Source organism: Corvus cornix, chromosome 6 (genome assembly GCF_000738735.6).
Source record: "Corvus cornix cornix isolate S_Up_H32 chromosome 6, ASM73873v5, whole genome shotgun sequence".
NCBI lineage: Eukaryota > Metazoa > Chordata > Aves > Passeriformes > Corvidae > Corvus > Corvus cornix.
In genome coordinates, this window is record NC_046336.1 from 26727927 (window position 1) to 26744678 (window position 16752).

The 16752-nt window shown below is 42.5% G+C and overlaps 1 protein-coding gene across 1 annotated transcript; it reads right to left on the reverse strand.

Moving 5' to 3' along the window:
• Nucleotides 1–1549: 1549 nt before the first annotated feature.
• LRIT1 (leucine rich repeat, Ig-like and transmembrane domains 1) lies at nt 1550–14320 on the reverse strand. Its single transcript, XM_010400873.4, has 4 exons — nt 13886–14320; nt 10920–11386; nt 7291–7596; nt 1550–4944 (listed from the first exon to the last, which is right to left on the reverse strand). The coding sequence occupies exons 1-4, from the start codon at nt 14005–14007 to the stop codon at nt 3959–3961; spliced, it is 1881 nt and encodes a 626-aa protein (XP_010399175.1). The 5' UTR covers nt 14008–14320; the 3' UTR covers nt 1550–3958.
• Nucleotides 14321–16752: the final 2432 nt, after the last annotated feature.

Below are 16752 nucleotides of genomic sequence, written 5' to 3' on the forward strand. Positions count from 1 at the left end.
CAAAACCTCCTTTGCTTGAAAGGAAGGGGGCCTTCTTTGCCACCTTCACACCCCTCCTCCATGGCCCACAGGAAGGGTCTTAAAGTACATGGCAGCTGAGTCACATGTTTAAAAAATCTTTCATGAAAAGTGAAGTGTTATTTATTTACAGGTTTATGTGCAGAGTAAAAACTACTGGAGTTTCCCTCCATATACATCTTCAGGCACAGAATAGGTGCACAATGCCTCATGCCCTTTAAATAATTGATTTGCTTAGCATAAAAAATAATAAAAAAGAAGTGCAGTTGTATTCTCACATGAGAATTCCTGCCAATCCCACCTATCTTCTATAGAGCTGGAAAACGGCCTTCAAAGAGTGACGTTAGTCAGTACCATGAGCCAATGCTTTGGCTGTTTTACAGCTGATACTTATTTGCTGCTTGAGAGGGCATTTATCTAAATATATCCAAACTCCAAGTGTACTCAGAAGGTTCAGTATTAACCTGAGAGTTCAGTGGTGAATTACTTATCAAAGTTGGAAGAATTAGGGTAGAGAGAAGGGGGAGGAGAAGGGAGGAGGCGGAAGTAAGGGAAATAAATCCCCCAGTGTTTGCCACAGGCATTATGCTTATGTTCCCTACTGGAGTGGGATTTTGCTGCCTTTTTAATTCAGCCTAGTTTCTGCCTGCTTGTAAATTTAATGGTCACTATTGTGACAGCAGATGTCCCCTCAGTTCAGCTGCTCTTTAACATCATGTGGCATCCTGGCTGAAGCCAAAATGCAGAACAAGCTGTCTGAAACTCAAGCTGTCGAAATAAATCTCCACAGAGACAGTGTCTGCTAGTCTATGGGAAGTGCAGTTTCAGAGACTGCACTGATTGCCAAAGCACATGCCAAGAGATCACCCACTGTGTGCTCCCAGCTACGGCCAAACTCCATCTTGAAATGACATCTCTTCTTGTAAGAAATCAAGTCTGGGCTGATGCTTTTCAATTAGTCCCTTGGCCATGGCTTTCAGTGTTAGGAATCACTGCTGGGCAGGACGTAAGTATTGAAGGCTGCAGTTGGGTGTTTCAGAAAGTGCATGTATCAAAGTGTTTAAAAATTAGTTGATGGTTTAGTGGGTGTGGTGATATCAGTCCAAGCTTGTTAAAAGGGAGTGCAATAGCAGATGTTGGCTTTGGTTCTTACAGCACATCTTGAGAATTGACTTTAACCAAGAAAGGAATTGTTGGCAGGGATAAATACTCTCCTTACCCTGCTGAAACTAGGTGCCTAACAGCCCTGCCATGACAAGAAAACAGAAAATCCAGTGAGATATTTATCTTTACATGTCTGATACCACTGAAAATCTGACCCAGAGCTTTGAAGTCACATCAGCTTCCTTAATGGTTTGAAATTTCACTCACAGTTTAGCAAGTACACCAGATGAGACAGAGCTTGTACAGGTTTGTACCTATTGCCTACCCTGTATGAACCACCAGTTCACAGAGAAAGACTTTTCTTGAACAGCAGCAGCTGATAAACTGCGATGCCTCATCTATGAGACAGTGAGAGCGGACACAGGAATAAGAAAAGAAGAATCACGTTTATTCTATTTGGGATTACCATTCAAAGTACAAAAAATACCCAGTAGAGTCTGTAAAATTGAACCCATTCACAGTGGATGTCCCAGGATGATCCCTCCATCCTTCCCTCCTCACAAGCAAAGAGTGCCAGTGCTGGCCCAGCTGGTGCCTTTTCCACAGCCAACTCACAGACCGAGGGTCTCAGCGGGTGAGAGCTGCTCCTCACCAGCGCTGGGTGCAGCAAATCACCCAGCTCATGTCTCCAGTCAGCTGAAAAGTGACTATTTCTGGTTCCCAGTCAGCTCCTGCAGACATGACTTACAGGAAAGTCCTCGAGCAGTAGGTGCCCTCCGTTCACCACAGGAAAACGTCAGGACAGCCTTGGTTCTTAGGAGCTTATCCATCCAGGGCCATGGCAGGCTGAGTTCTGCACAGCCCAGTGTTCCTGCTGCACATGTAGGCAGGACCCAGGCTTACATACAGCAATCCTTGCAACTCAGCACAAAAACTGCTATGGGAAGGACAGTTTTTTCCTGACTCTAGTAATCAGGCTGGGACAAATGAACTTTATAAATAAGGAACAGATGTATTATGTACCACATGTTTCATGAGTTAATTTGTGACATTAAAATACATAATTTTACAAAACTTTATTTGTAAACCTAAAAATCTACACAGTCCAGTGATAGCAGTAGCATGAATTATGGGGGATAATTCAGGGATTGACAAATTCTCCCAATACAAGAGAATTTCCTTATCATTAATGTAAGGAATACAGGGAGTGCTTTCAGAAGCTATTGTGATGTACCCCCTGTTGCTGGTATTTATGTTGAGATCAGATGACTTGCTTTTTCCATCAGGCCAAGTAATCTGACATAACTGAAACCCTGCTGTACAAGGAAGACTTGCAGAACCCATACAGAGCTCCATTCCAACCAGTGAATTTTCTTAACCCACACTGTACATACACATCCAGAATGTGAGTGGAAGTCTTTCCAATAAATTTACAAACACACATTTCAGAACAATTCAGCAAGCTTTATCCATTACCATTTCAACTTGGCTGGATCTTTCCCATTCAACATTTGGCAGAATATATATAATTTTCTTCATTAATAATGTTTATTACAAAGAGAAAAATGTTATTTACTACTACATGAGGACTTGAGTGGAAAATTACACGTCTGGGAATTACTTTGTGATAAGCACTCAGATCCAAATTCCAGTGAAGCTGCAGAACTTAAATGACATTTAGATTAATATTAGACAGGTTTTTTCCAGGGTGCTTGAACTTGTAAAATGTTTGAAACCCAAAAGTCTGTACTGAGCCACTGCCACCACTGAGACCATAATCAGGAATGGCTGATGTGTGCATGGCCAGTGGTCAGACACCACTTTCTGCTGCTCTGCACAGAGCAACTCCTTTCTGTGACCAAGTCACAAGTGCCTGGCTGATGGTGTGGGTCTTCACCATCAGTTTTGCCAGGAGCACAGGCAGCAATGACAGGGCTGGTTTGGGAGATTTTTACAAAACTGTAATGTAGGTTGTCCAGTATGGTTACAAAGCATTACACCACCACACACCATGTGCAAAGTAGGCTATTGTATGATTTTTATCTAGCACAGCTAGTATAAAACATACTCTACAAACTACAGTACAAAATGCCAGCTAGGACTGATATTTAAAGACCTTTGCTCTTGTTCAATACTATTTTAAGAATAGAATTTAGGACCAAAATGCAATCAGAAAATGTTCTCTATTACACATTCTTAGGAGCGGATTGGGTTTTGGTTCTTGATTTCTATCTCCTTTGCACATTTCTCTGAATTCAGAGTTGTGATTATGTTGGACATATTAGAAAGGGTTTCTGCACATCTGTATTTAGTGATTTATTAAGCATCAAGCTGCACATTTCATGCAAACCTGGGGGATGTAAAAGGTGAGACTCTCAATATTCACCTTCTCAGATATTTGTATCAAAATTACTAAACCCTCCCATTTGTCAACCAAAAAAACCATAAAAAGAGCTGAGAATAATGTACTTTGCATATTTCAGAGCAGGTCCTAAACAACACCAAGCAGAGCACACTCAGAAATGCTGCTTAATGTCCTCACACACAGTGTGCACACTTCATTTTACAGGAAAAAAAACCAAAAAAGAAGTGGTCCAGGAGAATGAGGCCATTATCACAGAAGCTTTGACTGGGTACAAAGCAGCAAACCCCAAGTGGTGTGAGCAACATGTTTCTGTAAAGCTTGGGCACCATCTACCCTCTTGCATCCTGTTCCAGAACAAGTCAGAGACAGAAGCATGGACGGGGTGGCCTGCAGTGCTGGAGCAGAGTCACAGAGCCACAGATACAGCCACGTGTTTTCCACTGGGTGAGCTGGCAGTCAGCCTCGGTACTGTCAGCAGAAGTATTCATTAGGCTGTCCCTCAATCTTTGGTATGGCTTCTGAGTCCACGCTGGAGCGGGCAGACAGCAGCCTGTTCGACTCGTCGGGGGTGTGCCTGGTCAAGTATTCTCCTTCCACGCCTTTTGCCTTGGCCCCAGGAGACAGGCTTTCAAAGGTGACGTAGGATTCCTGAATTTCCTTGGGTTTTCGCACAAAGCATTTTTTGCAGCGCCGTTTCAGTGCTCCACAGCAGACCACCAGTGTCAGAGGAACAGCAATGACACAGGCCACGCTGATGACAACCACATTGATGAGCTTCTGCGTCCCTCCCGCACTGAAGACTTCATCTGTGGAAAATATGATGCACTGCTCCTTCCTGGGGATCAGCCCTTTCACACAGACACACACGATGTATTTGGTCTTTGGAAGCAGCCCATAGACAGTGACCTTGGTCTTCCCTGGCTCCACGTTGATCCGCCGCATGTCCCTCTCTCCAAAGACAGCATAAAGGACACTGAACACCGTGGTGTTCTTTGCCATAGGTGCCTTCCAGGCCAGGGTGATGCCCTGGTCGGTGTCCCCTATCACCCTGACAGACCTCACCATCCTCTCTGGCTCCTGCTGGCCCATGGTGGGGCTCACCAGCAGATTCTGGGGATTGCTGTCTTGTGCCATGTCCGGGAGGAGAAGCCCGTCTCCAGTGCCCACTCCAGCCCCCAGGGTGGGCACAGTGGAGGTGGTGATGATGTACCTTGCCACCAGTTCGTCATTGTAGGCAGCTGCCTGCATCCCACTCGCCTTCCCATTCCACGTGCCTTTGCCATTAGAGGTAGGGTCATCCGTGCTTTCTGAGTCTGTGATGATGAGTGAGATGAACGCCTCTGTTGCCCCCAGGAAATTCTTTGCTTTACAGATGTACTCTCCAGAGTCAAGGTAAGAGACTACAGGCAGGCCCAGGATAGACCAGCTCATCCCATCACTGGAAATCTCTTGGTGAACTGCAAGGCAGGAGAAATGTTAAATAAATAGGCAATAATAAATGGAATTAATACCATGTTTGTAAAATATTAAGACTCCATCACCAAATATCTGCTCAATAAAGTATATGATAAAGAGTCATCATTTCTGCTTGCCACCAAGAACATTACAAAATCAAAGTGAATCTAAGAAAAGGACAGTAACACTATAATTAGATTATGTCAGGATTTAAACTGCTTCCAAATGAACGTGAAATATTTGATACTATTTCCTCCAAATGGATATACAGCTTGAAAATAAAACAGGAAAGGATCTTCCATTAAAAATAAAAGCTTGAAAATTCTTACGTAGGTACAATACTTAAAAGAGTGGAAGGAGCAGGCAGTAACATGATCTATTGGAGCATTAGATGCAGACCTTGGAGGCAAAGAAAATACAAACAGTGAAGATTTTATTGTAATAAACACACATGGACTGACCTAGAGTATATGGAAAAACAGTTGGAAGATAATATCCTTGTCTACTGCTTAATTATTGCAGGTGTTTATCTTTACACAGGTGTGATCACTTACCACCAAATGATATGTACACAGCTGAGTGTTGATTTGCTCACTTGATTCACTTGGAGGCTAAAACTAGGGGGCTTTTTGTCTTTTTCTATTGGTGCAGAGAAAAAAAAAAAAGAAGAGTTGGGATTTTGTGGAAGGGTAAAGCACCCTCTTCATTATTTCACCAGCCTCCTTAGGATGGGCATACACTGTCCCAGCCCTTTCCCACTAAAAGGTAAACCAGAGAGATATCTGAAAGGCAAAGGTAAGAGGATGCAGACTTCTCCCAAGCCCTCCTGGGGTCAGGATCCAGCCTTGGCTACTGGGACCCCTTCCAGTGGCAGCGAAATCAAGGTAGCAGAAGTTACTTTTGCAGTTTAAGTATTTACTGAATGTGTATATTAAAAAACATAAATCCATGGGTCTACCTATGGCAATTACCTGCACATACAGATTGTGGGCTATTTCTCACTCCTTTCTGTTCAGAACACCAGCATTTCAAATAGTCACATTATAGCATTGGTACAGAAGCTGCCATTGTTGAGAAATAACCTATCTTTTCAGCCAACTTTTTTCTGAAAGGTGCTAGCATCTGATGTAATGGGGCACAAAATACATCATTCTCAGTTGTATCTCAAAGTAAACTCAACATAGGCTTTCAGGAAATCATCCCCTGTTGTATGTTTTGTGGCAGCTCTTTCAAGTGTATGAGGGATGTTTGCAGCATGGTGGGTGCACGTTATCATTATGAGGAGCAGCTCTGCTACATCCTGCACATCGTGTACAACAGAGCAGTAACTTGTCCAGATCTCAAAAAATTACATTTATTCCAAATGGTTCTACTGCTGTGAAAGAAAATTGCTCTCTTCCCTGTTCTGTGCACTGAGGAGCCCTGTAACCCTTTGAAGATCAGACTCCATACTTTGCAATTTATCTGCTGAGTTTAGATCCTCTATGAAAGTCAGGGCAGGACTAGGATGCAGGAGTATTCAGGGCAGGTTGGAAGTAAGAAGGTTCAGATCCTGACTGAAAACTTGTAGGACAAAAAGCTAAGGACAACTGTCTTCAGTAGAGCAAAGGTTTCTTCCCTAAATTCCCCACACATTAAAGGACCAACATTGCAATTATAGCTCCAAACATTCTTGTGAATGGAAATGAAAACATGATCAGTCACAAAACCAGTGTCTGTTTGAAAGCTTCCCCCACAGGAGGGTTTAGCTCAGAAGAGGTGCTGAGACCAGGTGGTCAGGGTTTCTTCCACAGAGCATTTTCCCCAGGAGACCTTGTCAATCTGTCAGAAGGGGATGATTCCTTGGGGACATTCCCGCTGAAGTGTTGTATCCTTCAGCAGTTTAGTGGCTTTTTGGTCTTAATATCAGTCGTGTTGTATGTTTGCACCCTTTTCTTGCTTCTACAGCAGATCAACTCCCAGCTGAATTCACATCAGACATCTCTCTGCCTGAGATGTTTGCTAATTGATTAGCAATAGAATAGATTAATAGAATATAGAATAATTTAGTGGGAAGCCTTCTCAGTGACTGAATAAGTAACTGGAAACAGCTTATTGCTACAGTTGGAAATATTTCATTTCTTTAGTTCCGACAGATTTGCAGAAAATCCCTTGACTTATCTCACCACCACAACTGCTATGAAACAAAGCAAAACCAACTTCTTACACATGATAATATACATTTATCTGATAATATTTAGATCAGCATGTAAGTAGTTTTATAGTCTATAGAAAATCACAATGCAAAAGTGGATTACACCTGCTACAGGTCTGCCTCACTCATTCCACGTGTGCAGAACCAAACCCACCTGTGCCGTTCAGCTGAGCCCCATCAGCTCTCCTCCAGCTGAGCTCGGGGATGGGCACGCCCGTGGTCCCGCACCGCAGCAGCACCGTGCTGCCCAGGATGGTCTTCACCTTGGCTACAGACGTGTGCACAACGGGGCTCTGACACTTCCTCAGCTCCACCTGGCTGAAGAAGACTCCTGCGAGGCTCCGGGGGGTGAAGCATTTCAGCCTGGGCTCAATGAAGGCTATGTTAGGAGACTGGAAATTTAGGAAATGGACCATTTCATACAGACTGCAGTCACACACCCAAGGATTGTCTTGCAAGCCTGTCAAAAAGAAATCGGGGCACTAAGTCACTCCAACAGCACCTTTTGTTTCTGTTTTTCAGCAAGACAAAGTGTGATAGGCTCCCAGTCTGCTCTGCAAGAGCTGTCTGTACAGGAATATGTGGGGTGGGGGTTTTCCCCCCCCACTACTGTTGGCTGAGCCTGATGGATCCCACAGTTGCCAAAATGGAATAAATACGGCTTGCTAAAGTATCTCAAAATCTGGATCTGAAATAATATTCTTTCAAGTTCAAAGCAGGATTATTAATGTCATGAAAACATTGTGATTCGTGCATATAAAGAACCAAAACAAGTTGTTATTATAAACACATTTAGTTCCAGGATGAAAAAACAAGTACTCATGGGAGAAGGGGTGTGCATTCTTTTGGCATGAGGAGACTATAAACTCCCTTTCTTAGACATGCCAGAAAATTATTCTCACTGGGCATTCTTAAAATATTAGCCAGATTGTCATGCCACTTTCACACCTGCAATAGCTGTAGCTGATTTTACTTGCCTGCCATAGTTCTCTTCCAGCCCTGTTATTCTAAGTTATTTTCATTGTTTTGGTAATCAATTGTTTTTCCTGAAATGCTAATTTATGCTGGATAAAATGAAAGAACTGTTTTAAGAATTAAACTGAAGAGTATGCCTGTTATGTATATAAAAAGACATAGACCATAACTATATTAAGGCTATACACACAGAACAAGGTATATTGAAAAACACACTCCTGTTCAAGAGTCTTGGAATGTTTCTCTTCTTCTTTATTCTACTCTCCCAGTTTGCACCTATTGAATTCCAATTCTGAAAAAATTAGACATTATTAAAAATAGATCTGTGAAGATAGTACTGAAAAAGCAAACTTGGAACTAGAGTAATGCATACCCATGAACAGAAGTTGCTGTATTCTGATTAAATCTGTGTCATCCTACTTACGAGTGTTCGCATCCAGCTGTGCTGTGGACAGGTTGTGGTCTCTAATGATTTTAGCTAGCAGAACTGGCACTAGGGATATTAATGCCATCTAACCCCAGGCACACATTTGAAGCCTAAGCCAGGAACATGGCTCCCAGGCCTCCTGCCTGCCACAGGAGTGAGCTTGCTCCCTCCAAGGGGGCTTTGCCTGCTCTGTTCCATGCACAGCCCAAGGACGTGCCTTGGGGCTGGCACCTGCCTGAAAGTGAAGAGTACTAATATTCCCTCAAACTGTTTTAAAGATGCTGCTGAAAAATTTCTTCTGAGTGCATTCCATATCTTCTTCCCTGGGCTTAGAAGAGGATCTGAAAATGATGAGTCTTGGCAGGAGGTCAATTCTTATCAATTAATATGTTAAAGTGAAGGGGACTAAGTAAATAATGAACGTTCAGCTTGGCTTTGTTGTTTTATGGCATTTTTGCTAGCAGCTCACTTCTAGTTCATGCACTAGATAACCAATGATCCCAGATTCCTGGCAGGTGCCCCAGCTCCAGCTGAAGCTGCAGCACCCACAAAGCCCCAGTGAGGCCTTTGCTGCCCTGCACAGCACAGTTCTGTGGGCTCACATGGGCAGTTCTCACATGGAAAAGCTTGCACCCTCGGCACAGACTATTAGCCAGCAACTCAGCAGAGAATTACTTCTTCTTGAAGGAGTTTGCAAGCAGGGGCTCTGAAGAGGAGTCACAGTGATGCATTGCAGACAAAGGAATGGATTGGGCTGACTCTTTTTATTATTCATGATTTTTTATGCCTCCATGAGAAACAGTCATGAGCAGAGTGAAGCAGAAACACGCAGCTGTGTTTCCCAACTTGCTCCTTTGAGAGACATGCATTTTATCTACCTGGTTCCTATGGGTGTCCACAGGATAGGACCTAGAAGCTGTTGTGTCTATACATTACTGAGTTAATTTTAGCATTATATTCGTATGCCTACATGAATTTTTTAGGATCCTGACACAATCAACCTGTGCACAGCTGGATACTACTCAGTTTGGCCACGTGCATCAAGGCATGATCTGTTCTTCTTGATAAAATGGTCTCCTAATCTATATTGGATGGAATAACGTTTTTACGTGTAACTTGACTCTAAAAATAAAAAGGGAAAAGTAAGATCTAGGCAGTCTTGCCACGAATGAAATGGGCAATCCCAAACTGCCAGTTTTGGCTTAAAGAACTTGTTACTATGTCTGGCAAAATGGGATAATGAAACACCTGCTCCTTTCTCTCCTGATGCTAGTGAAACCTTCAGCAACATCTGCTAAGGACACTAAAAGCTTTGTAGGTGGCATTTTGTATCTTTTTAAAGTCTTCTTTCTCTTTCCACTGCAATCTGGTTTTAAAAACATTACCTCCCTAAATTTTTCAAGGGAACAAAGAGCAGCAGGTACTTGCCAGAGTGAGAGGAAACTTGCAGTGCCTCTGCTGAGATTATCAGCAGGTGGCTGAACTCGCACCCTTGGCTGCAGAGGCCGTACATGGAGATGCCCACACCTCAGTGACCAAACACAGTGAGTGGGGCTGGGTCAGCACATGGCAAGTGAAGATGGCAGATAGCAACAACTCTGAGCCATCATCAGCCTGCCATGGATTTGAACAGTGAACAATGGCTAAAAGACCGTGTAGTAACCCCCTGAACTAGGAAATGTGCTCAAAACCTCACCTGGGCATCCTACAGCTGAGAGTCAGCTGTGAAATACCCTGACACAAAAATGGATAATTGCCCCAAAGCCATACCTCTGAGGAGCCTACAACTGCCACAAAAAAGGGTATTCTTGGAGCTTCATAGCTGCCCTTCAAGGCAGCACTATCTTGGTGGGTTTGGGTAGACTAGGGTTTAATTCTGTGTGAACAGTTAAACAAGGCTCTGGGAAGAGAGAAACTGGCAGCTCTGACCCAGATTTTATGCTCAGCCATGGCATTATTCCTCTTTAATTCGGGCATAATAAATTATCCATCCTTTTATTTAGTTCTGCTTAAAATGGGTCAATTCCATACACTGTTATTAGAAAAGAGCACACAAATGATGAAGAGCTGTAAACATATTTGTATTTCTATCCAAAATGGTGGTGGCAATAACTAAAAAAGCCTTGACCAAGAGTCACCCATTTTGTGCTACAAAGATTCAAGAAATGATCAAATTTTTGGCATAATAAGCTGGGTGTGATGAGCCTGAGGTGAGATTGTTAATATGCAAATAAATTTACACACATTATTTGGGGTATTAAATTGTATACATATAATAGCAGTGTACTTGCTATGGTAACCACAGTGGGTGAAAATGCTGCAATAAGATGAGGAACTCTTGACATTTGTGCCCCCTGAAAATTGGCAGGCACTTCTCTTACCTAGGATGATCTTGGAGTTATCATTGGGGAAGTAGGGAACAGCCTGGAGGTTGGCCCAGGTGGCAATGAGAGCCTGAGGAAGAGTCATCAGCTTGTTGCTAGACAGATCCAGGTATGTGATATTCTTGACATAACGAGCAGCATCTGGAGGGATTGAGGTGAGTTCGTTATTGTGTAAATCCAGAAGCCTCAGCTGTGGCATGCCAGCCAGGCTTTCCCAGGGGAATGATACTAAGTTGTTCCCATCCAGCCTCAGCTCCTGCAGACGACGAAGGCCCTTGAAGGGGATGCCACTGAGGCTGGCCAAGGAGTTATAGGGCATCCAGAGGTACTCGAGGTTGTGAAGCAGGTGGAAAGCCTCTCCTGGCACCCTGCGGATAGCTGTCTTTTCTATCCGAAGCTTGGTTGTATCGACAGGGATGTTCACAGGAGGGAGGGTCATCTCTGGATCATTACACAGCACTGTCCTGGTGGGGAAGGACACAGATAAGCAAAGATGTGATTTTCTTTTATTTTGAAAAGGTTTTGAAACCTTATTTTAATGCAAGATTTTGATCTGCCTTTCTTTTTTCCCAAGACTTACTGTCATTTCTTAGTTGCTGCTGAACATCATCACCATAAATACATAAACTTGCAGTAATTCTGTACCTTCTGACTGCAGAGATCACAGTGTTTTGCCTCTCCTGGAGTGGTGTGTCTGAATCTGGTGTTCCTGTTGGTTTTTGCTTTCAGTTTTTTAGAGTACTTATGATAGGCAGCAGTGACAACATTCATGCACCACAGAGGATTCTAGTGCAAGTTAAACAAAGGGATCCATAAATTGAACTATAAAAGCCATACAAAAAGAAGCCTTACTGACATGAGGGAGAGCAAGAAGTTACACAGATTAAATATGACATGGGAACTCTGGTTTGAGAAATGAGGATAAGAAAGCCAGCTAACAACTCGTTGGAAATACTCTGGAGTAAGCTTTGCTTTACTATGGAAGGTGTGTAGAGATGGTAGCAGTCACTGCACCACAGGCACACATAGTCATGAGAGTGAAAGCACGGAAAATTAACTCTTTGGAAAATGCTATACTGAAAGCAAGGCAGATTTATGTGTTTTAATCATTTCTCCCTATTTCTAATCTCTAGAGGTCAAAACATGAAAAGCCTTTGCTGTGTTTTTGCAGCCTCCATACAAGAAATTGTGACTTGGGATCGTAGAGAGCCATGAGAAATGAAGGGAGACAAAACAGATCTCTCTGACTGAATTTTAATTTGCCTATCAGCAAGTAGGGGAAGGCAAGTTCTTAACAAAAGACCAAGCCACCTGCAAAAGGTGTCAGGTTAGATAGGCGTGTTCTGCTCCACATGCTGAACAAGACACCACAAGAAATGTAATGTGATCAGTCAAGTAACATTTTCTTATCACACTGCCTCTATAAACGGAATATTAAAAAGCTGTCAAAACCAGATTGGTTTTGGCAGAAAGCAATTATTCCTCCACTATCAACCAAAACATACAACATTGCTGAACTGCTCAGGCAGACTTCCCAGATTTAAATGCTATTTGAGCCTACAGTTAAATTGTTAATTTATAATCAAAAAACAGTACATTACTCTCACCAAACACTTTCATTGTGGCATTAAATCTTGCCCACCCTCTGCTGAAAGTTGAGATTTTGAGGAAGATAAAAATCTCTCAAATAAGGAAAATCCAGAAATCCTCTTTCAATAAAACTATTTTTTTTTTGTGTAGTCATGTCACAAAATGTTTACTAACAGAAACATCATGGCAGTAAAGCAGAATGCTTCTCATAGCGTCCCTAAGCTCTGTCAGTGAGCACTAAACAATCTATGGGATAATCTCCTTCTAGTGAGAAATATGAATCATAATGCAGAAAAAAGGTGGCATTATGCTCCTTAAGGGACTAATGGATATTTGCTTTATTATGTATCTTACTGAAATGCACAACAGCTTTTTCCAGTCACTGAGAGGAAATTCCCCTGGGAACCGTGACATTTATGGAGCAATAATTGGCTCTCATGCTATTGCACTCCCTTTTAAGAATTGTAGGCTACTTGTGTCTCTAGCATGCTTCTTCTTACTGGGAAAGTTTCTAGTATTAAATCTATAGCACCATAAAAGAGATAAGAAAGTAGAGATATTTCATGGGGTTCCAAAATACTTCATTTCAGTAATGAAAAAATATTTCAGTCTAGGAAAGTTTATTACAAAGGATTTTGCAAATACTGTATCTATCACAAAACCTCCTCTGCTGTGAACCACACCTTATGAAAATACGGCCTCTATTTTCTTTTAAGTCAGATACTTTGTGATTACCCCTTCAGAAGGACTCTTTTATAACAGTCCTCCAGAGGCATGTATGTACAATGGTTTTGCATTCAAAGATGGATGTCCTTCTGGTCTTCTCTTGTAATGGAAAGTTTCCAATCTGAGAATGAACTTCTTTTATTTTTTTTTTTTTTGTTACTGTCTGTTTTTAGTTCATTCTTGTCTAAAGTCTATTGCTATGCCTAAAATCTCCAGCTGAAGGGGTTTTTAAGTAAATTGCTGGGTTTGGTACCACAATGTTAATTAAATCTAATCACACTTTAGCAACAAACCAGCAGAACAGAATAAATAAAACCTTTTAGAACCAGAACTTTCAGCATAAAGGGTAAAAAAAAAAAAAAAAAAAAAAGTTGTTTAAATTTTATTCTTTTTTTGCCGTTACATCAGCAATAATTATGTCACTTCTGTTCTCACAGAGGAGATGGCCGAACACTTTCTCTGAAATCAGCTTACTGTGTTTTCAGAAGCTAATCCTCTGCAAATATAGCTAGAGCGCAGAGCAACTGGAAAAATAATGGCCACAAAGTCCAGACACAATATTTTCTCTGCGAGCATCCTTCCAGAGGAGCAGAAACACCCCCCGACCCCGCTGCGAGAGCGGCGGCCCCGCGGAGCGCCCGGCGTACCTGGCTTTGGTGCCCTCGCCGAGGCTGTGGAAGGAGCAGCTGCACTGCGAGGGGCAGGAGCCGCCCGCCCGGGGCAGCCCCGCCAGCGCCGAGCAGCACAGCAGAGCCACCGCCACCCACATGGCGACCTGGGCATGGAGCACACCTGGCTCTAGGCAGCGTGGAGGGCTTCGCCTATTGTTTTATCCATCGGCCGGTCACATCTTGTTAACTCCCTTTGTTTTCAGCCACACTGTGATCTTCCAGCCCGCGCTGAGTCCATCAGATAAAACGGGATAGACAGGGATTAAGGATGGGGACTTGAGTTATTTTCATGAAGGTGCTTATTGCTTCCTGGAACCATACTAACAGCATTTCTTCCTTCAGCAGCCCCTTCAAAACACCCTCCTCAGGCAGTCTGTGGCTCTCGTGCAAGAAAAAAACAAATGTATTTTGGGGGGACCTACATCAAAGGCAAGATAACTGTTATCTGACCAGGAATTAGCAATAATTTACTTCCTCACAGAGGTATTGGGAAGATTTAAAACAGTTATTTGTGCTAATGGGATGTAAGCCTTCGGTCTAAGAATACTAAAATATATATAGTGATGCTATTAAAAAGCTGTATTTTCTTTTAAAAACTCCTAGTTTGATAAAGCAATTATTGAACTGTTGGCAACAAGCCTGATATTGATAAACAGTTAATAACCCAGTAAATATGTACATATTTCAGCTTATGCCAGGGCTAGCACACACCTGCAGGACTGACCACTGTGCTCTGACTCACTGGCACAGCAAAGCTCAGATAAGGGACCCTTTTGGGGAGTGCCACCTGATGCAGGACTGTGTGGCAGCTTCAGGAATGCTAAGAAAAGCTCAGCTCTGTCTTAAGGTCAGCCGATGACTCATCTCACTTTTCCAGCATTCCTCCCTGTTGCAGACCTGTTGGTTCTGCTTTTCCTTTTGAAATATATAATCAGGAGTTACCACTCAGAAGTGCAGCAGTAACACACCTATCTACAAATAAACTACCTGAAGGTTAATGACTATGCTACATCAGTGTTGTTCTAACAAAGATTGCTCGCCAGGATTTCTGAGCTCTTCTCATGCACAATTCATCCTGTGTTCAGAATGAGATTACGCTGGCAATTTTTCAATAATTCTGGGTAAGGAACTTTCAAAGTTTCACAGTAATCTAGATGTGGTTTTGGGGCTAACTATTAGACATTTTATGGTGCCATGGTTTCACATGAGCTTGTTTCACAAGTTACTCTGATAATTAATTAAGGCTTGCAGAAATCATTTATTGAGAGGATGACCCAAAGGATTACTTTTTCCCCTGCTAGTTTCACATTCTACATTTACTGTTGTTCAAAGAGAAATACAAGTATCTCATTATTTATTTCTGAAGAGATGAGAACATGATGCAGTGCTGCTCATTAAATATCCATAGTTGTTCTCTCATTGACTTCCATTAGGTCCCATTTCTACCTTTAACGATTTCTCAGTTCCCTTAATGATCTCCAAGCTAAGACCAAGCTTATTGGTTTTTTTAGTGTACTCATTGGTCAACTTGCCTTGCTGCCCAGAGTCTGCCTCAGTTCAATACTCACAACATTGACTGAAACATCTGAAGTTAAATTCTACTTGAGAAGGCAATGCAACATAATTAACCTCTTGCATCTATATTTTTTTCAATGCATCTGATTAAAGTAGTTTTCCTCCATTGGAGCTCTTGGATAATAAACTTGTAGAAAGCAGAACTGTATTGTAAGGTTTGCTTTTGTGAACCTCAATTTTGCCTCACTAATGAAACATCTAAGTTACAACTAAATGCCAGGAGCAGTAGAAGTAAACTTAATTTGTAAAAATCAACAGCAATCAATAAAGCATGCCTTAGCAGCAGCAGCTAATGCTCTGCACTTTGTCAAGAAAGCTGCTATTTACTTAACATGACAGAGTCACTTCTGAACGAGAAAGAGAAAGACCAGAGTTAGGCTGAGAGATTAAAAAGCCAGATAAATAAAAGAGGTAACATTAACAGGTTTCACAACTTGGAGTGTATTCACAAGTATGTCTTTAAAAGGAGGAGAAGGGAGGGAAAAGGACCAGTCAACTAATAACTCAGTTATGTTTTATCAGCACTTACATGTTGGAGTTTTCCCTCCCTGTTGACTGTATTATCTTACAATCTGTCATCGATACATCACCACCAAATGATGCAAATGATGGGTTAAGTGTCAAGCCACAGATACAGCCATGTTAAGCTTGATCTGAGCAGTCAAGAGAGTGGGACTGCCCTCATCCTGAGGAAACTCGAGAAAAGGTTCATCAGGAGGCGTGGAAACCAGCTCAGGTAGGCTTTGGCCATAAGGAACTGGAGGAGAAAGAAGTGGAGGAGGAAGGCCTTGGTGCACAGGGAGCAGGTGTATTCCCCTGGTTCACAGGCCTCATAGACCATAGAATCACACAATGGTTTGATTTGGTTTGGAAGGGACCTTAAAGATAATGAGGTTCCAAACTTGCTGTAGTGGGCAAGGACAACTTCCACTAGAACCAGTTGCTCCAAGCCCCATCCAACCTGGCCTTGAACAGTTCCAGGGATGGGGCATCCACACCTTCTGTGGCCGTTCTGTTCCAGTGCTTCACTGCTTCAGAAACAGTAAAGAATTTCTTCCTAGTATATAATCTAAACCTGTCCTCTGCCAGTTTAAAGTGGTTCCCTCTTGTCCTGTCACTACATGCCCTTGTGCAAAAAGTCTCTCCAGGCTTTTTGTCAGCTCCCTTTAGGTACTGGAAGGCTGCTCCAAGGCCTCCCAGAACCTTCTGTTCTCCAGGCTGAACAACACCAATTTTCTCGTCTTCATAGGAGAGGTGCTCCAGCCTCT